This window comes from Pongo abelii, chromosome 8 (assembly GCF_028885655.2).
Source record: "Pongo abelii isolate AG06213 chromosome 8, NHGRI_mPonAbe1-v2.0_pri, whole genome shotgun sequence".
Lineage (NCBI taxonomy): Eukaryota > Metazoa > Chordata > Mammalia > Primates > Hominidae > Pongo > Pongo abelii.
Window position 1 is genome coordinate 93672072 of NC_071993.2, and position 21073 is coordinate 93693144.

At 35.0% G+C, this 21073-nt stretch overlaps 1 protein-coding gene across 3 annotated transcripts in view; it reads right to left on the reverse strand.

The window, feature by feature from the left end:
- Positions 1-8142: 8142 nt before the first annotated feature.
- LOC100437539 (putative inactive neutral ceramidase B) overlaps positions 8143-21073 on the reverse strand; it is a 63735-nt gene continuing 50804 nt past the window's right edge. For 2 of the 3 annotated variants that reach the window (XM_054523519.2, XM_024254163.3), the window contains 5 exons: positions 20549-20644; positions 18277-18423; positions 14148-14207; positions 11015-11103; positions 8143-8655 (listed from right to left, as the gene is read on the reverse strand). In XM_054523519.2, coding sequence (XP_054379494.2) covers positions 8466-8655; positions 11015-11103; positions 14148-14207; positions 18277-18423; positions 20549-20644 — 582 coding nt within the window. In that variant the 3' untranslated portion in view covers positions 8143-8465. Of the gene's footprint in view, positions 8656-11014; positions 11104-14147; positions 14208-18276; positions 18424-20548; positions 20645-21073 lie in introns of those variants that run through there. The other variant, XM_024254164.3, reaches the window with a different exon arrangement.

Below are 21073 nucleotides of genomic sequence, written 5' to 3' on the forward strand. Positions count from 1 at the left end.
TAGCAGCATGATTTATAATCCTTTGGGTATATACCCAGTAATGGCATGGCTGGGTCAAATGGTATTTCTAGTTCTAGATCCTTGAGGAATCACCATACTGTCTTCCACAATGGTTGAATTAGTTTACAATCCCACCAACAGTGTAAAAGTGTTCCTATTTCTCCACATCCTCTCCAGCACCTGTTGTTTCCTGACTTTTTAATGATCTCCATTCTAACTGGTGTGAGATGGTATCTCATTGTGGTTTTGATATGCATTTCTCTGATGGTCAGTGATGATGAGCATTTTTTCATGGGTCTGTTGGCTGCATAAATGTCTTCTTTTGAGAAGTGTCTGTTCATATCCTTCACCTACTTGTTGATGGGGCTGTTTTTTTTTTTTTTTCTGGTAAATTTGTCTGAGTTCTTTGTAGATTCTGGATATTAGCCCTTTGTCAGATGAGTAGACTGCAAAAATTTTCTCCCATTCTGTAGGTTGCCTGTTCACTCTGATGGTAGTTTCTTTTGTTGTATAGAAGCTCTTTAGTTTAATTAGATCCCATTTGTCAATTTTGGCTTTTGTTGCCATTGCTTTTTGTGTTTTAGACATGAAGTCCTTGCCCATGCCTATGTCCTGAATGGTATTGCCTAGGTTTTCTTCCAAGGTTTTTATGATTTTAGGTCTAACATTTAAGTCTTTAATCCGTCTTGAATTAATTTTTGTATAAGGTGTAAGGAAGGGATCCAGTTTCAGCTTTCTCCATATGGTTAGCTAGTTTTCCCAGCACCATTTATTAAATAGGGAATGCTTTCCCCATTTCTTGTTTTTGTCAGGTTTGTCAAAGATCAGATAGTTGTAGATGTGTGGTATTATTTCTGAGGGCTCTGTTCTGTTCCATTTGTCTATATCTCTGTTTTGGTACCAGTACCATGCTGTTTTGGTTACTGTAGCCTTGTAGTATAGTTTGAAGTCAGGTAGTGTGATGCCTCCAGCTTTGTTCTTTTGGCTTAGGATTGTCTTCGCAATGCGGGCTCTTTTCTGGTTCCACATGAACTTTAAAGTAGTTTTTTCCAATTCTGTGAAGAAAGTCATTGGCAGCTTGATGGGGATGCCATTGAATCTATAAATTACCTGGGGCACTATGGCCATTTTCACAATATTGATTCTTCCTATCCATAAGCATGGAATGTTCTTCCATTTGTTTGTATCCTCTTTTATTTCCTTGAGCAGTGGTTTGTAGTTCTCCTTGAAGAGGTCCTGCACGTCCCTTGTAAATTGGATTCCTAGGTATTTTATTCTCTTTGAAGCAATTGTGAATGGGAGTTCACTCCTGATTTGGCTCTCTGTTTGTCTGTTATTGGTGTATAAGAATGCTTGTGATTTTTGCACATTGATTTTGTATCCTGAGACTTTGCTGAAGTTGCTTATCCGCTTAAGGAGATTTTGTGGTGAGACGATGGGGTTTTTGAGATATACAATCATGTCATCTGCAAACAGGGACAATTTGACTTCCTCTTTTCCTAATTGAATACCCTTGATTTCCTTCTCCTGCCTAATTGCCCTGGTCAGAACTTCCAGCACTATGTTGAATAGGAGTGGTGAGAGAGGACATCCGTGTCTTGTGCCAGTTTTCAAAGGGAATGTTTCCAGTTTTTGCTCATTCAGTATAGGCTGTGGGTTTATCATAAATAGCTCTTATTATTTTGAGATACGTCCCATCAATACATAATTTATTGAGAGTTTTAGCATGAAGGGCTGTTGAATTCTTTCAAAGGCCTTTCTGCATCTATTGAGATAATCGTGTGGTTTTTGTCTTTGGTTCTGTTTATATGCTGGATTACGTTTATTGATTTGCATATGTTGAACCAGACTTGCATCCCAGGGATGAAGCCCACTTGATCATGGTGGATAAGTTTTTTGATGTGCTGCTGGTTCGGTTTGCCAGTATTTTATTGAGGATTTTTGCATCGATGTTCATCCAGGATATTGGTCAAAAATTCTGTTTTTTTTTGGTGTCTCTGCCAGGCTTTGGTATCAGGATGGTGCTGGCCTCATCAAATGAGTTAGGGAGGATTCCCTCTTTTTCTATTGATTGGAATAGTTTCAGAAGGAATGGTACCAGCTCCTCCTTGTACCTCTGGTAGAATTCGGCTGTGAATCTGTCTGGTTCTGGACTTTTTTTGGTTGGTAAGCTATTAATTATTGCCTCAATTTCAGAGCCTGTTGTTCTTCTATTCAGGGATTCAACTTCTTCCTGGTTTAGTCTTGGGAGAGTCTATGTGTCGAGGAATTTATCCATTTCTTCTAGATTTTCTAGTTTATTTGCATAGAGGTGTTTATAGTGTTCTCTGATGGTAGTTTGTATTTCTTTGGGATCGGTGGTGATATCCCCTTTATCATTTTTTTATTGCGTCTATTTGATTCTTCTCTCTTCTTTATTAATCTTGCTAGCAATCTATCAATTTTATTGATCTTTTTCAAAAAACCAGTTCCTGGATTCATTGATTTTTTGAAGGGTTTTTTGTGTCTCTATTTCCTTCAGTTCTGCTCTGATCTTAGTTATTTCTTGCCTTCTGCTAGCTTTTGAATGTGTTTGCTCTTGCTTCTCTAGTTCTTTTAATTGTGATGTCAGGGCAAATAGACTATTCCATGTAGAGGGAATATTGATCTTGTAGAGGGAATTTTAGATCTTTCCTGCTTTCTCTTGTGGGCATTTAGTGCTATAAATTTCAAAACCGCTCAACTACATGGAAACTGAACAACCTGCTCCTGAATGACTACTGGGTACATAACAAAATGAAGGCAGAAATAAAGACATTCTTTGAAATCAATGAGAACAAGACACAACATACCAGAATCTCTGGGACACATTTAAAGCAGTGAGTAGAGTTCTTTCTTTTCTTTATAGAAATTCCTATTTATGTCTCTCAGTTATAAATGAGGTTCCAGTCCCTGTGAGATTTCTTGCATTCGTGGATTATTGACATTAAGAGAAACTGAGAAGAGACAGGCAACAAGTCAGCACAACACAGTCCACAGTGTAGGAAACCCTTCCAGAGGTTGTATTCTCCTCATGATAGTGGAATCAACTTTATAAAATCACAGATACTAGTTTCTTGAAATTCCACTTAAGGTTGTCTTTCTCCACGTTATCATCACTGTCCCTTGGCCATTTAGGGGATGTGGTTGGACTTTGTCCTAAGCTTGCAATTGCTGGATTATTAAGTTCTTTTGTCCATTTAGCTTATTTTGGTCTGGAAAAAAAAGGGTAAATCTTTTATACTGAATATGAAAAATACAATGAGACAGAGAAAATGGTCAAGTCAATGTTTCCAGATACCTGATTTCAGACAGGGATAGTAGATCTTCTATTCTCCTCTAGCTAGTATTGACCGTGTACACCTAGGCTTCTAATTTTTCATTATGGTAAAAAAAAATCCAGAAATAGGACTAACAGAAGCTGGATCCCTGATAACTTGGCAGTATGCAGGCCAAGATGCTTTGAATTTTATGTGGGTGGCTCAAATTTTTAGTATTCACAAGTATTTATGAACTTATAAGGCTGGAACTCTGAACCCTATCTAAAGGGAGAGAATGGTCTTCATTGGCTGTACTTGCCATTTTAGCAGGTACAACAAACAAACAAACAAAAAACAAAAGAAATCATAGATTTGGAAATATGAAATTGACATAAGCAAAAGAAGTCTCTTAATAAATTCAATTCCATGGGTTTGTCTATGGACAGGGTTATAGCCCTGAAGACAGAAGGATGACACTAAGTGGTACTGGAAACTGGGAGTCAAGGTAAGTTTTTGGTTATAGAAAGTGTATTTTGTTATTAGAGTAAATGGCAAATACATTCAAGGACATTGATGTTATTGGGGAACAGTCTCAAGGGGGAAAAATGCTAATACAAGTATAAAACCAAATTGCTATTTATGAAGGTAAAGTTTGGTGCTTCCTCACTGTCAACTCTTTCCTTATACTCTAACTATAGCCTTGATAAAGTACTCAATATTCCCTCTACATGGAATAGTCTATTTGCCCAGTACACAAACACAAACACACACAAATACACACATACATGCACACACCATTGCCTTTCTTCTAGCTAATTTCTACATATCTTTTAAGTCTTAGCTTATATGTTATTTCTTCCAGGAAACTTACTGAAACATCCCCAAGACCATATTAGGTACCCTCTCTAATTCCCTGAACAATAACAATATGGGTCACTCTGTACAGTAATTACCTGTTCATCTGTTTGCTTTGTTCATTAAACTCTAAGTTCCTTTTGGCAGGGAATAGCTTTGCCTTCATTATTGTTTCATTCTTAGGATTTAGCATAATTTCTGCCACAAAGTATACAGGTGCTTGATATAAATCTGTTAAAGGAATGTATACATTTTGCAATACAGAAAGCAATTTTTTTCATCATGATTCCAATGTGTGTTCTTTTCCAAAATATATTTTCTAGAGTAAAACTAGTTCCAATTATTTCAAAGAGCAGTTAAGTTGGATATGCAGATATTATTGCTTGCCCATTGTGGTAATCTTTAGGGCTGCTTGCAAATATCCTGGTTCCATCACCTGCCCAGTGACAAATGCACAGTAATGTGGGAGCTTCACGAACTATTGCATGATTCTCCCTGTCCCTTCCCCCCAGTCATGGAAGCACCTGTTCCTGTTCCCTCACAATGGAAGAATGTTTAGAATGGAAGTCTCTGCCAGGCTGTGAACTCAAATGAGATGTGGAACAGATCCTTCAGCTAACCCCAATGGACAGGTCATGAGATCAAGAAATAAATCTCTAATGTTGTAGCATAACTAATCTGTCTTGACTAACATAATTTTATGACAGCTACTTCAGCTATCTCTTCTTTCTTACTATCAGAACTTGCCTCACTCTCTAGAAGCACAAAATACTAAATATTCTTTTTTCCAGCCTCCCTTGCAGGTAAGAGTAGCTGTGTGGCACAGTTCTGAACAAGGAAATAGAAGCAAAATTCAACTTGTGTTCTTACTATTTTCCACCTTCCAAAAGGGGATTCTAAAGAGGACTCTCTTCTCCCATTTTGCTGCTGCATTCAATTATATGTAGACATGAGGTAGCAATCTTTTAGCTAAGAGGATAAGCCTAAGAATTAAGTCAATATATTAAGAAGAGCCACTGAGTGGCTGCACCAAACCTGAATTTATCACTTCAAGACTTACTGCTATGTGAGGTTATAAATGTCTTTAGTGTTTGGATGGATGTTGATCAGGAATATTTTCTGAGTTACAGCTGAATGCATACTAACAAATTGCATAAGGAATGTGCAAATTTCCCTCTCTGATACCCTATCACTCTGAAATTTTGGAAGCCAATATAAACCAGCAAGTCAGGTTGGATACCCAGGAAGCAAGAGCATCATTTGGAAGAACTAAACACATGAGAAGTACATCTAGTGATGAAACCTTTTGGCTAAAGATAGAATCCATGCGCTAATCTTAGAAAAAGACAGTAATCTTGCTTACATTGGAGGAGAAGCATAAGAGGGCACATTAGAAAAGGACATTCATAAGTAAATTCATTCTTGGTCTTTTTGTTCAGAATTAGCTCATGAAACAATTTCATAGTTAGCTACCTGCCTAGGAAATTTTTTTGCCCAACTAGTAAAAAAGAGAAAGAAAATAAAAGAAATGCCAACCATACATGTGTTTTACCAGCAGTACGTCTTCAGAAGTTAGAAAGGAACTGATAAAGAAGTGGTTCCCTTGTGCTTCAGTGGTTATTTACAAGTCATTTGTATCACTTTCCAACCTAATTTACATGCAATCTACCACATTTTGTTCCACCTCTTTTTTTAAAAAAGTGTTCGTTTGTCTACATTACCTTTCATTAGACAATACTTTTATGAGTGTAATTCTTATTATTAAATAATCCATTGAATATTGACAATTTTACACAGTACTCATCAAAAAATCTAGACCTGGAAAAGAGATTATTCAGTGCTTTTCGAAGAAGTCACAGAATGCTTAAAACCAGAGTAGGCAGGGTACAGCAAATAAAATGCAGACACTTTAACATGAGAAACAAAATCTCCAAAATTGTTCTCCTACCTACCCAATCTGCCATATTCCACTTTTTCCACCAATTTCAGGAGTTTCTGCCACATGGTTTGGCTCCAATGAGCCAGTCCCTCCAGCATCCACAGACACAAATTGGATCTGTGTTTTTATATCTACAGATAAGTTCAATTACTTCATGATATTCTTTTATGCACAGGTAAAGATATTGATAATCCAGGAATTTGGTTTTATTTTTACACATGAACTGCGAACATAGAACTGCATGCCCTAGAAGAAATGACAGCTGGTGAGAAAATAGGTTTCTGTGCGTTATCTGGGGCCAAGAGTGCTAGGTGCAGAAGGATCAGTAGATGATACAGTGGCCACCTTGGTGCAGTTGCCAGTGAGCTATCAGGAATCACAAGTAGATTTTAGGAAAGCTTCAGTAGAAGGAATAGAGGTAGTGGAAACTGATTCATGAACCCTTCTGACTAATAACAAATACTCTAAAAACGCATATCATGAGTTCTAATATAATTTTCTTGTCGGGAATCAGCTACTTTCAGGATCACTTGTTTGTTTAGGCTTCTGAACTTTTACACTGAAGACTGTGGTGTCATTAGAAAAAAGATCACAACACTTGGAATCCCTGATTACCTAATCCTCCAGCAGTTAATGCCCATGGAAACAGCCTCTAGGATACCAATTCATCAAAAAGTGTTCCAGGTTCGTTCTAATTCAATAAATTATGTTGAGATTAAGTTATACATAATGGATGTTAATATTACCATTATTAATATTATTATTATTTTCAAACCTCAAAGTTTATTTTTGAAATACAGATTGATTTTTTTCCCTAAAATGCTAAAGCTTTTACATACATACAAAAGTATGACCTGGGGTTTGGAAATTTGCTTTGCAGTCTGGGAGCTCGTAGTTAACTTAAAGAATTTTCAATGCAATTAGTACTTTCAGACAATCGATGTCAGATTGTCATATCTTATTCTTTGGGGTATGAGGCTAGGTATTTTACAATGCCCAAAAATAACTTTCAAAATAGTATCTAGCAAACTGTCTGGAGCCTCTTTCCCCCCAAATTAGAGTATCCAACACAGATGATACACAAGATATAACTTGAAGATTACTGATTTTTTAAATGCCTCCCCAGAATTTACATATTAAATTGATTATTTTCTCCTTCATAATAGTTACCTTTTGACACTTACACATTCACCCCAAGTACAAATTCACTAATTATCAAGGCCTAGGCACTATTATAATTCTGGGCATATAAATCTTAAATATTCTATGATTGAATGGGTCCATGAGTGAGTGAGTGAGCAAATGGTAAAAGAACAGATAGATTAATTTAGAACCTCTGCTTTGAGGAGTGCTTTCCCAGCCAGTAATACTTTTAATATCTATGCTAATGGCAAAACATTCTGGTTTGGGGTGAATTTGATTAATGAAAAGAGTCAAAAAATCATTTGGAATAAGTCTTGGGAGTAAGAGACACAATCCAGTGGGATAAGGACACTTAGGAAAACACAAGGCATGATCAAAATATTAGAAGTCTGACTTTCTCATAATTGGGTTCTGAAGGCAATTCCAGAAATAATTTGAGCATCCACAGCAGCTCTGAACTAGGTATGTTAACTCCAGAATGACTGCTTAGAAAGACTATGTTATTTTGAATGAAGGAAAACTGACATGCTGATTTTCTGTTTCTCTAATTAGGCTCATACATTTACGGTCAAAGTTTATATCATATTTTGTAAATGTGACTAGAAGAAAAGACCATTTTTCTTATATGTAAGATGAAGGGTAAGACTAGATGATTTCTATAAACTTTCACAGTACTAACATTCAGTAATTCTATATATAAATAAATAGTTTAAACATTGTTCACATTAGTGAGCCATTCTCACTAATATTTCAGAGGTTTTATATTGAAGGGACTCTCCTTTTTTTTTTTTTTTTTTTTGAGACGGAGTTTTGCTCCTGTTGCCCAGGCTGGAATGCAATGGCGCGATCTTGGCTCACTGCAACCTCCGCTTCCCAGGTTCAAGCGATTCTCCTGCCTCAGCCTCCCGAGTAGCTGGGATTACAGGCATGTGCCACCACGGGACTCTCCTTTAAACAACCCCAAGACTTCAAGGAAAATCATGCTTTAGGCTGTAGACCACAAGGTATATGGCTGCTGGAACAAGATATATGGGACAAACCTCTCTCTCTCTCTCTGTCTCTCTCTCTCTCTCTCTCTCACACACACACACACACACACACTTCTGCCCCATTAGTAGTAAACTATCTGTCCCCAAATAGGGACAATTATAGAAGTCAACATAGTAGTTCACTAGTTCACATTCATTTGAAATCACTTATATAATGTGTACAGAGTAAAGCTGTTCTTTAAATGATCTGTCAACTTTTCACTAAGTAGTTACAACTTCAAAAGCCGGGGAAGTGCCTTCAAATGAAAGTATGACAGCAGGCTTCAGAATCTCCTGCTTCCGATTGTGTCCAAAATATCTTATTCTGTAGATTCCAGGCTGGGCAGTGTCTGGAATATGCCATTCCACTGTTGCATTACTCAAACCCAGGAGTCCCTTGTGCCAATAAAAACTGTTGATAAAAAACAAACAAGCAAACAAAACTCAATTTTACTCTTAAAAATGTGTAATCAGAAAAATACGTGATTATTCATTTAATGAATATTCAGGGAATACCTACAATGAGCAAGGCACTATCAAGACATTGAAGATACAGCAATGAACAAAACAGACAAAAATGTCTGTTTTCTAGAAGAGAAACTTTAAAGAACAGCAATTTGTAGAAATAGCTTTACTTGTTCTACTTTTCTACCTACCTAAATTATACTCACCCCAGGAAACCTTACCTGATAGCCACAAGATGTCTCTCCTGCTGTAGAACTGCAAAGCACTCTTTTAGCCCTTATCTGACACTTATTTTCACACCTAGATTCATTTGTTTTATATATATATATATATATATATATATATGTACGTGTATATATATATACATATATATGTACGTGTATATATATATACATATATATGTACGTGTATATATATATGTACGTGTATATATATATACATATATATGTACGTGTATATATATATACATATATATGTACGTGTATATATATATACATATATATGTACGTGTATATATATATGTACGTGTATATATATGTACGTGTATATATATACATATATATGTACATGTATATATATACACATATGTACACATATATATGTACGTGTATATATATACATATATGTACATGTATATATATACATATATGTACGTGTATATATATACACATATATGTACGTGTATATATATACATATATATACATATGTATGTGTATATAGAAAATGAATACATGTCAGACTCTCTTCTAGAAGTACTGAGGGTACAGTAAGGAGCAAGATAGATATGGTCCCAAGTTTTATGAAGCTTACGTTCTACTGAGTTGAGGATGGAAATAAATGCAATAAACAAAAAGCAATAAATATAAAAACCTTAAGAATGACAAGTGTAATGTAGAAAACAAGAAGGAAGTTTTTTTAGGGAGATGTCATCTAAACTGAGTCTGCAGAAATCTGGAGGAAAAAACATTCTAACAAGAAGGAACAGAAAATACAAAGTGTCCAAAGCAGGAACAAACTTGATGTGGCCACAAAGCAGAAAGCAGATCAGTTGGTACAGGGAATGGTAAACCATGAAAGAGTGCTTGAGATGAGAGAAACAGATGGAACCAGATCATGTTGGCCCCTGCAGATCACAACAGAGAGTTCAGACACTCTTCTAGACACAGTGAGATACAACAGGCTAACTGACTGATATCCTCAGTTATGCTGAAAGTAAATCTCTTGGGCACAGAGAGTGTGCTCGACATTTCTATGTTTCTCAGTGATGGGTTCAGTACTCTCAACAAATATTTGATTATTCTCTGCTAATGAACAAGGCAGAGATCTAAACATATCCTCAGTATTGACTGCTATTAGCTAAAAACTTTTAGCATTTAAATATAAATCATTCTTTTTATTACCTGTATAACCTTTTTAACGATAAGTATACATTACTTGTTTTAAAAGTACCTATACTCTACAGCTCTAAATACCAAAGAAAAATTTTGCCCATATTTGTATATGGCTATCAAGTGGGGCATGGTCAAATTCTAATTTTCAATTAACCATCTGAACCATACTAACATACTTACATTTAACAAACTAATATCACTTAGTTTGAGGCAATCTGAATTAGACCCAAATTGCCAAAAACCGTACCTACTTCCATGCCACTGTCCTGGAATGTTAAATTTATAGACTTGGGAACAGAAATATTGTCTTATTTCAGACACATTGTCAAACCTTCAAAATATCTATTCAGCTCAGGAATTTGGTAGCAAAAGGCAAAGAGATATATCTCTCTGGGGAAATTGCCTGAGTATATTTTCTCCTTGCTCAAGTCATTAAGAGTTAAACACCCAAGCCTATAGTGTTTTAGTAACTCAAATGAAGAATCGTTGATCATATACAAACATGCAATACATGTCAGGTATAGACCCATTTTCCCTATAGAAATATCAAGCTCTACAGAGACATCTCAACACTTTTACTCTACACTCCTTTCAACCAATTTGCAAGGAAGCTAGTTAGATTTTACAAATAATACCTGTGTCCATGGGAAAAAAAAACAGAACAGATGTCTGTAAGAATGGAAGCCATAACCTCATTAGCACCTAATCTTACAGAAGCACACACAACACTGTTTTGCAGAAAAATGAATCAAAATGAAATCTAATAAATCAACTAAATATGTCCAGAAACCTCCTTGGGAATTTGATATCATTAATACCTTGTATTGAGCCAGTCTTTTCGTTTGTCTTCCCAGCATTACAAGCCAACTGTTTTCAAAGCTTGAAAGACAAAAATATTCAATGAATGTGCTCACCGAGTCTCCCAGGAGGCATCATTACACACTATCTGCCACGACGTTGAAGTAGCCTCATATTTCTCCACAGTGAGGAAGGTCTGGTGGGTCTGAAATGCAATTAATAAAACTGATCAGGTACTGCACAGTCACAGAAGGAATCTGTTTGTAAATACTCCCCTTGTTGACCATATGTTAGCCTACCAATACCTTGTGTGAAAACGTATTAGAATTTCATCCAAATTCTTAGGCTTTCCTCTTAACATTCTATGCAACGTACTCAGAATGTTAATTTATCCAGTCTATTAAAAAACATGACTTTTTTAGAAATGTGAAAGAAGTATAATTTTAGAGTTAATAGCAAATTTTGGAAATTAGGGCAGAAAAGAGGCTGGGAATAAAACTTACTTGAGATTTTAAAAAGGTATAAGTCAAGCCTTTTCATGATATGCTTATTGATCTATATATCCCAAGACTTTCTCTAGTCACCTCAAGATTTAGAAGGGAAAATGGTAAAGTTTAATCTACTTTCCATCTCCAGGTGAATGAATTATTAGTTAACGTACCTCCCTGAGTGAAAGAATTGAAAAGAATACATGAATCTTCCCTATCCTGGGGTGCTAAAGGAGGTCTCTAGATTTTTTATAATAGATTTCTAGAAACCACATCATAAAAATATTTTATTTCCCCATTGGAAGATTATTATGATAGAAGAATTTCAGACCAAGAATTCAGCTTCAAACAAAGCACAGATTTGAATGATATGACAAGTTAATAAAGACAAAGGCTATAAATTTCTAGTATCCCTTTAAATCCTTGAGATTGTGACCCTAAAATGCACATGTCTAATTCACCTCTATTTATCACTGTCCTTTACATCTTTCATTTACTGGTGCTTAAATAACCCCTTGCTAAATGTATCACCTATTTACATGTGGGCCATGTAATTGTTTAAAATTCTTCTTTAAGTATTCAACAGATGAATTACATTCAATAAGGAAGTTTTCATAACCATAGCAACTTGTAAAGAGAGTTATTTCTGTCTATTTACGGCAAATGACATTGGGAAGGCCTTAGATGGAGAAGATATGGTGGGCTTTTTGAATATGTCTAGAGTATAGACTGAAGAACAAGTCTAGGCCTCTGAATACCAGGGATAAAACATATGACAATCTTTTCCCAACTGCTCTACCGTAATCTCTTCCAGATGCATAATTAGGTAATATAAGTTACTTTATCTCTCTAGGCCTCAGTTTATTCATCTGGAAAATAGGGGTAATAAAACTTAACACATTGGGTAGTCGTAAGGATGGAATTAATCATGTGATAATGCATATAAAGCACGTTAATATGAATACTTGCAAATACTACCTGCAAAATAGTAAGCATTCCATAAATAGTGATGACAATTACTAATAAAGAAGGGTGCTAGAAATTGTTTTATACCAAGTCCCAGAGCATTCTTTGAAATTAATTCTATTACCACTATAGTAGTTTAAATGTTTTGTTCTCCTGCTTCTCCATGGCAATAATGATGATAGAATTTCTCTACCCTAGGGATATCAGGTGACAGCTAAACATGCAGTTTTGATATAACACTTTGATATCTTCAGAAAATAATGTTATAAACATGTAACTATTGTGGCACAGATTCACTTACTAAAGAAATTACTTCAAACAGGTGCATATTGACTACCTAAGAAGTAGAAGACTTTCCTCCAATGTCATATTTGAGAATGTCATATTGCCACAATTGTTATCTTGGCAATAATGACATTTTAATGAGCAGGAATGGGAAGGTTCTTTTGGAAGGAAGGTATTTTTGGATTATAAGTGACTACGGGCCCTGGGAAGAACAGCTAATTGATATAAGGAATGCATCCTCAGCCATAGTGAAAACCATGATCTCGAAATCACAGTCATATGCCCACTCTTTTTCCACTATAAATTCCTTTATTATTTGAGGTTTTACAACTAGAATGTGTCCAGTTATTGCTTATGTAGTTATAAGTACATTTTAATGAAGTTATAGAAGTATACATTAATTTTATTAATAGATATACGACATATGTATATAGTTTATCATACATATGATAAAAACAAAAACGTCTGAAATGCTTTATTAAAAAACTCTTAACAGCTATTACCTCTGGAAAGCAGGTTTGTGGGTAGAAGAGCACTTACATATTCTATTTTCTACACTTCTATATTGTTTTAACATTGGGCATGTATTTTGAATGTCATTTTTTCAGTTTAATAAATAAATGCTCTATTAGCACCAGTAGTAAATAATAGGGAAATGGCCAATGCAAGATAAAGTAAAGCACATGCACCAGGACTCCAAGCCAGGAGAGTATACACCCGAGGATCCGTGACCGTTCCACAACAGTACGGGTAGGACCAGAGATGGTAGTGTAGAGGAGGAGGAGAGAGCCAGAAAGAGAAGAAGAAGCCAAAGACACACATCCTTCAGTTGGCCCTTTGACTATTTCACTACACTTGGTAGAGTTCTATATATTTGAATACAGTCATATATCGGATACATCCTGAGAAGTGCATTGTTAGGCAAATTCATCATTGTATGAGCATCACAGACTTAGACTTACACAAACTTAGATGGTGTAGCCTCCTACACACCTAGGCTATATGGTATAGCCTGTGGCTCCTAGGCTACAAATTTGTACAGCCCGTTACTGTATTGAATGTTGTAGGCAATTGTAACACAATGGTAAGTATTTGTGTATCTAAACATACCTAAACGTAGAAAAGGTACAGTAAAAGTATAGTATTATAATCTCATGGGACCACTGTCATAAACGCAGTTCATCTTTGACTGAAACATCATTACATATGGCACATAACTATATATATGGGATTGTATTCAACTTAACATCTTCTTGACAGACAATGCAGTCATACATGCATTATGCTATACTTGGTCCTAAGTGGAGCCAATTATATGTTTCCTGTGTGCTTTTACCCAGACTCAATCCACATTAACTACCTATTGAATATTTTCCCGTACCTACAAAATAAGATGGAAAACAAGTTGGAACATTTTGTCTTTATGTTATTAACCTCTAGAGGGATATTTAAATGAATGAATGGCTAAAAAGTGGATTTACATTTGTAAAAGAAAATCACTGATGCCTACCTGGTTTTGTACTGAATTCTTCGGGTTAGCACCTACAAATATAACTTCAGCAACTTCTCCCTGAAAGTAAAAATTCATTTAATGATTTCTAATAAAAGGATTTCTGATATACTCATATTTTGGGCATTATTTATTATAAATTCTATGATTTAGGGTGCCTTTATAGATTTTGTTCTATTTAATCAAGTAAGTTATCTTCTAAGAATATTAACCCTTGCAACAATAGACATAGGAATGTTTGGCCAATGAGTTTGCTTTTGGTAGACTTAGATATAAGTGAAGATCTAGAGCTGTAGTTTATATTAGTGACAGCATATTAAAATGGCTTCTTCAGGCCTTGATAATTCCTCACACCTCCCTCCCAACACAAATACAGGAATATTTGAATCAAATTAGAACAGTCAAAACTTTCCGCAGATGACTCATATTTATGCTTACATTTATAGTTAAGCTTTTATTTTTATAAGAGATGGAGTGGCAGGATGTGTATTTATCCTCCCACCTGAAACAACTAAAAAACTGGAAAAAATATATATTAAACAATGGATTTTCAAGTGACAAAGAAAGACAGTGATATTTGAGTGGCAGCAGACAAACGAGAACCCTGTAATCCACCAACTCAATGTCATCAGAGTTTACGGGCCACGGCAGAAGGAGGAGAATTCAGGCCAAGTCTGACAGTCAAAGTTGAGGATATGGAGCTAGGTGTCCACAAAAGTCAAATAGTCTTGAGTTTATAGCACAGAGCATCATAGAGAAGATAGCTGCACAGAGACAGAAATCTGGAGATTTGCAGAAAGCTCCCCTCAAGTTTGCATGCATATAAGGGAACTACCAGAAGCCAGGAAAAGAATGGGCTAACAAAATTACAGAGAACAGTCCCCAGGCTCATAGAGAGTTGTGACAAGATTCTGCTCCCACCAGGCCAGACTGGAAAACCTCATAATTCAATAGAATTTTACATCAGTGCATGAGGGGATGAGGGGTGCTTGGGGAAGTGAGGAAGGGATTTGCTCAAGATGAAAAGCTGCTCTGGTCCTGCCTAAAAAAATTAGTAATAGGTAACGCAATAGGTAAAAGCAATAAAACTAAATGCTAGTTCTTTAAGGACACAAATTACCAAAATTAGAAAGAAAGAGGGGATATCATTGTCAACTCTTAAGAAATTAAAAGGATTATAGGTGATTATCATGAGTAATAACAACTTTTATATTACACCAACAAATTAAACAACTTATATGAAATGAGAAAATTCCTAGAACGATACCAATTCCTATAAAGATAAATTCCTAGAATGACACAAAATTGATGCAAGGAAAAAAATAGGACATATGAATGGGCATATAACAAGTAAAGAAATTGAATTAGTAATAAAAATTTTGCCATAAAGAAAAGCTAGGTCCATATGGCCTTGCTGGTCAATCCAATCAAATATTTAAAGAGTAAATAATGCCAATCTTTTGGATACTTTTTCAGAAAGTACAAGAGGAAACATTTCCCAACTCATTCTTTGAAACCACTATTGCCCCAATACCAAAGGCAAAGACAACACATAAAAAGAAAACTAAAAATATCCCTCATGGACATGAGTAGAAAACTCCTTACAATATATTAGCAAATCAAATTCAGCAACATCTAAAAAGGATTATACACCATGACTAAATGATATGGCATTTATTTAACATCTGAAAACCAATGAATGCAAATACCTTATTAAAATAACAAAAGACAAAACCACATTGTCACCTTAGTAGAAAAAAAATTGCAAAACTCCAACACTGATTTCTGACAAAAACTCTCAGTAAGCTAGGCATAAAACATGAAAAAGAGAATCTACAAAAATCCTAAAGAAAACATCATACTAAATGGTGAAAAACTGAATACTTTTCTACTAAGATTAGAAACAAGACAAGAATGTCCAGTCCCACAACTTTTATTTGACATTGGATTGGATCTTCAGCAAAAAGAACAAAGCTGAAGGTACCACACAACCTGACTTCAAAATATACTACAAAGCTATAGTAATCAACACAGCATGGTACTGGCCTAAAGTAATCAACACACCATTGGTACACATAGACCAATGGAGCCCAGAAGTAAGCCCGCACATTTATGGTAAATTGATTTTTGACAAAGGTGCCAAGAACGCACAATGGGGAAGTGACAGTCTCTTCAATAAATGCTGCTGGGAAAACTGGATATCCACATGCAGAAGAATGAAATACAAAAATTAATTCAAAATTGATTAAAGATTTAAATATAAAACCTGAAACTATAAAACAACTGAAAGAAAACCTAAAGGAAAAGCTCCATGATGTTGGTGTAGGCAATATTTTTTTTTTAATATGACCCCTAATGCAAAAGCAACAAAAGCAAAAACAGACACATATTACATCAAACTAAACAGTTTCTGCACAACCAAAAAAACAATTAACAAAGTGAGGAGACAACCTAAAGAATGGGAGAAAACATTTGCAAACTATGCATCCAATAAAGAGTTAATATCCAAAAGACATAAGGTACTCAAACAACTCTATAGCAAGAAAACAAATAACCTAATTTGAAAATAAGAAAATGACCTGAATAAATATTTCTCCAAAGAAGACATACAAATGCTCAACAGGGTATTTTTTTAAATGTTCAATATCAGTGATCATCGAAGAAATGCAAATTAAAACTACAACAAGATATCACCTAATACCTGTTAGAATGTATAATATTAAAAAAGACAAAAGACAAGTGTTGATAAGAATGTAGAAAAAGGTAACTCTTGCACACTGTTCATGAGAATGTGAATTAGTGCAGCCATTATGAAAAGCAGCAAGAGGTTTCTCAAAAAATTAAAAATAGAACTATTGTAAAATATTATACACAATACCATTTCTGGGTATATAGAGAAAGGAAATGAAATCAGTTTGTTGAAGGGATATGTGCAATCCCATGTTTATTGCAGCACTGTTCACAATAGCCAAGATAGGAAACAACCTAAGTGTCCATCAATGGATGAATGGATAAAGAAAACGTAGTACATATACACAATGGAATACTATTCAGCCATAAATAAGAATGAGATCCTTACATTTGATACAACATGGATAAACCTGGAGAACATTAGATTCAGTGAAATAAGTCAGGTACAGAAAGATAAATACCACATGATCTCACTTATATATAGAACCTTAAAGAGTTAAACTCATAGAAGTAGAGAGTAGAATGTTGGCAGAAGGTTAGTTACCAGGGGCTAGGAGGTTAGGGGGTTGGGGAAGTATTGATCAAAGAATATAAAATTTCATTTAGACAAGGGGAATAAGCTCAAGAGGGCTACTGTACAACTTAATGGCTTCAGTTAAAAACAACATATTGTATTTTAAAAATTGTTAAGAAAGTCTCAAATTTTCTCACAACAAAAAATAGTATGTGACATAATGTATATGTTAATTAGCTCAATTGAGCCATTCCCCATGTATACATATTTCAAAACACCATCTTGTACACAATAAATATATATAATTTTTATTTACCACTTAGAAAATTAAATAAAATTTTTTAAAAAGCAAAACATTCTATTGAAGGTTCTAGCCAGTCCAATAAGGAAAAATAATTAAGTGCATTTAGAAAAGAAATATAGAAAGGAATAAGTAAGTTTATTTTTATTCACAGATGACATGATACTATATGTAGAAATTCCTAAGGAATTCAGACTCCCCTCTTACTCATCCCTCCTCCCCGCAGAAAAACTGTTGAAACTAATAACTGATTCAGCAAGCTTTCAGGGCACAAGATTGATATAAAATAGTAATGGTACAAATTCTGCTTCATTTCTGTATGTTTTTCCTATCCTTGACTTAAGAGACAACTCTCAGTGCCAGTGAATAGTTCCATGATCATTCATTTAAGAAAAGGAATAATTTGGATTTTAGAATTTCAATTTGACACAATTACTTACAAAAAATAAATATTTCCCCATTCTCATTACTTTTGCAGAGATAAGAACAATGGTCAAAATTATCATTGCTAACAGCTGGTCTACAGCATGATTAGAGGCAAATGGTGACACTAAGTGACATTCTTCCCCTCATCCCCCAAAACAGCCCTCTAAAGGATTCCAAGGTCCGTTCATGAGTCTTACCACTCTGTATTCAGGTTTTGCTGGCTGCAGAACATCCCCAAAAGTTCTGCCTTTTGGTGCTCTATCCACAATATTAGGAATTAATGGAACTATTAATTGTTTGAAAAAGGGGGGTTCTGGACCTCTGCTCAGGTTGGCTACCGTGTCCTGGAACAGAGAGCATTTGTTAAGGAGTGCACATGTAGAGTTAAAGACCCTTTCCCCAGGCCTCCAGCCCCAGAAATGCCTGCATTAATGGAAGAGTGCAAACACACATATACATACTCCAAGAGCTAACAACCTTGAGCAAAACAGGAAGGTAGCCTTGCTAAGCATGAGCCTAGAAATTCATAATTTAAACTCTCGTCACTGGAAGAAAGTTTTGGTCATAGGCAACTCTTCTATTCCCCTAGACAACATAAGGACAGTGACCAGAGTACAAGGTTGGAAGCATACTTTCAAATTGTCTGACTTTGTACAGGGGCCTAACATGCAAAAAAGTAATTATAACATGACAACGTAATTATTATTTTAATTTTTAAAAAGTATTGAGCCACTCTCACCTGGAGTCAGTACCCAGTTTTTTCCTAGATTCTTGTCTGTGCTAATAAAAGAATATAATAAATATATTTTTAATTTAAAATTTAAGATCATCCCATATCCTGACTGGTTTAATCTATGTTGCCCACAAAGTTTACCATTTTTAATAGTGTCATAAAAGTACAAATCTCAATTTTCAAATATTCCTATATATATATTAGGTTGGTACAAAAGTAATTGGCATTTTGCCATTACTTTCAATGAATATTTAATGCTCTTTATTCCTCACATTATGGATTTAATCTTTACAACTGCATATGAGATAGGTTATGTATTACCATTCCCATTTTGCAAATGAGAAAATAGGCTTAGACATATTCAGTGGTTTTTTTCAAGATCACATAGCTAGTTTTAAAGTGCTTGACCAGAGGTTTGACTGTAAAACAAATTTCCACCAAATTAATTGCATTTTTCTTCATTGTCACTACAAAATTTGAAGAATCTATTTTCATGGGAAGAACTATAGACCTATGAGCATAGTGACAGTTAAACAGTAGTTATCTCTAGGGATGGGTTATAGGTTTATGCTTTTCTGTATAATCTGAATGTCCTACAAATAGATTTGGCTTTTATAATAAAAATAAATAAATAAATACAAACAGTTATTCAAAAAAAGTAACCTAAAACTGAGAGCAAAATTATGATAAAATGAAAATAAATATCAATTGATTAAAATATGTGCAAAGAAATTATATAAAATACTGAAATTTCAAACACACAATCAGTAACTAATAATACAGGAATACGAAATTTTCAACATTCAACTGATGCGACCTACAGAGACAACCATTTCATTTATTTCAATTTAATATATCCAAGCTCTTTCATTAAAAGGGATTTATTTTCTTTGCTATGCCATAATTGTTTCACATTTTTTATTGAGGCTTACAAATTATTATATAATGGGCTGCTTATTATTTTAAGCTCTTTATCTTGTTTGTTGACTAACCTTCTGACATCACAGTTGCAGCTTCATAAACAACTGCATCCAAAGGAAAGATTTCCACAAGTGAAGTTCTTTTAAATCAAGCAAACTTGTTCAGTGGTATATATTTTAGGTAGATGCAATGTGTTCATTCCAAGGCACCACTATTTTTACATCAAATCTAAGCTTCCATTGATTTAACAACTCATGTTATCTTTTGAACCACCAAGAAAGTAAAAGCATACTGCTAATTATAATAATAAACGTCCTCTGATTGGAAAATGCATCCCAATTTCCGAGATATTATAATGTGGAAAATGGGCATCTTAGAATGCTGACCTACTCAACTTTTGGAGTGAGTGGGGAGAATCTGGCAAGGATTAGAGAATGCAGGTTCAACTCCCAGGTGTAGTAAGCTTCATCACTTATCTTCAAGCCTATGTGCTCCTCTGAAAACTGGGGAGAAATTATATCTCCTTAACTTCGCATGATGGTTGTAAAAATAATGAGATAATATATATGAAAGAAGCTGCCACCATGAAAGGATGTTAACTAGATCCAAAATTTGGAAAGAAATTTTATTTATTTTCTTAGAGATACCACAAAGCTATAAATTTTGTAAAATATAAAGGTTGTCAAACTGAACACTCGAAGCTAAGGTTCTCTTTTGCTTCCCTCTGCATTTTCTTACCCAGACACAGACACATACAGACATACACACACACACACACACACACACACACACACACACAAACAACATTTGATTACCGTAGCAATAGCCTTAGCAAGGTTTCTGAAGAGCTGAATATAAGCAGATAATGTGTGCGGTCCATAAATTGTCGATGCTGCCTCATATCGCTGAGCCTGCAGGAAAGGCAGGGAGAGTTGTATATGGTTCTGCATATTTAAATCCATTTACAGAGGTGTAGCATTTTAGGTAAGTGTGATGCTTGACATCTCACATTATTCAAAACTGGCATAATCTTCAAGATTATGAATGACAAAAGAGGATGGGCATTTCCATTTACTGGTCAAGGTAAATGACTCCTATGAACTGTCAAAAGCAGTGGGTTCTCTCTGCTTATGCCATTTAGACTGTCACTCTATTTACTATGAAAGAAGGTGCTAGCTCCTAAGCTTTAGCCTATTATAAGTACTTGTAATATGAATGCTTTCCCCCAGGTCATATATCAGAAGAAAAAAAAACAAAAAGAGTCCTAGTAACTTCTGAAAAATAGTTAGAAGGTGCTAATTGGAGAAGGACATTTAATCCATCACAAAGCCATGAAATTG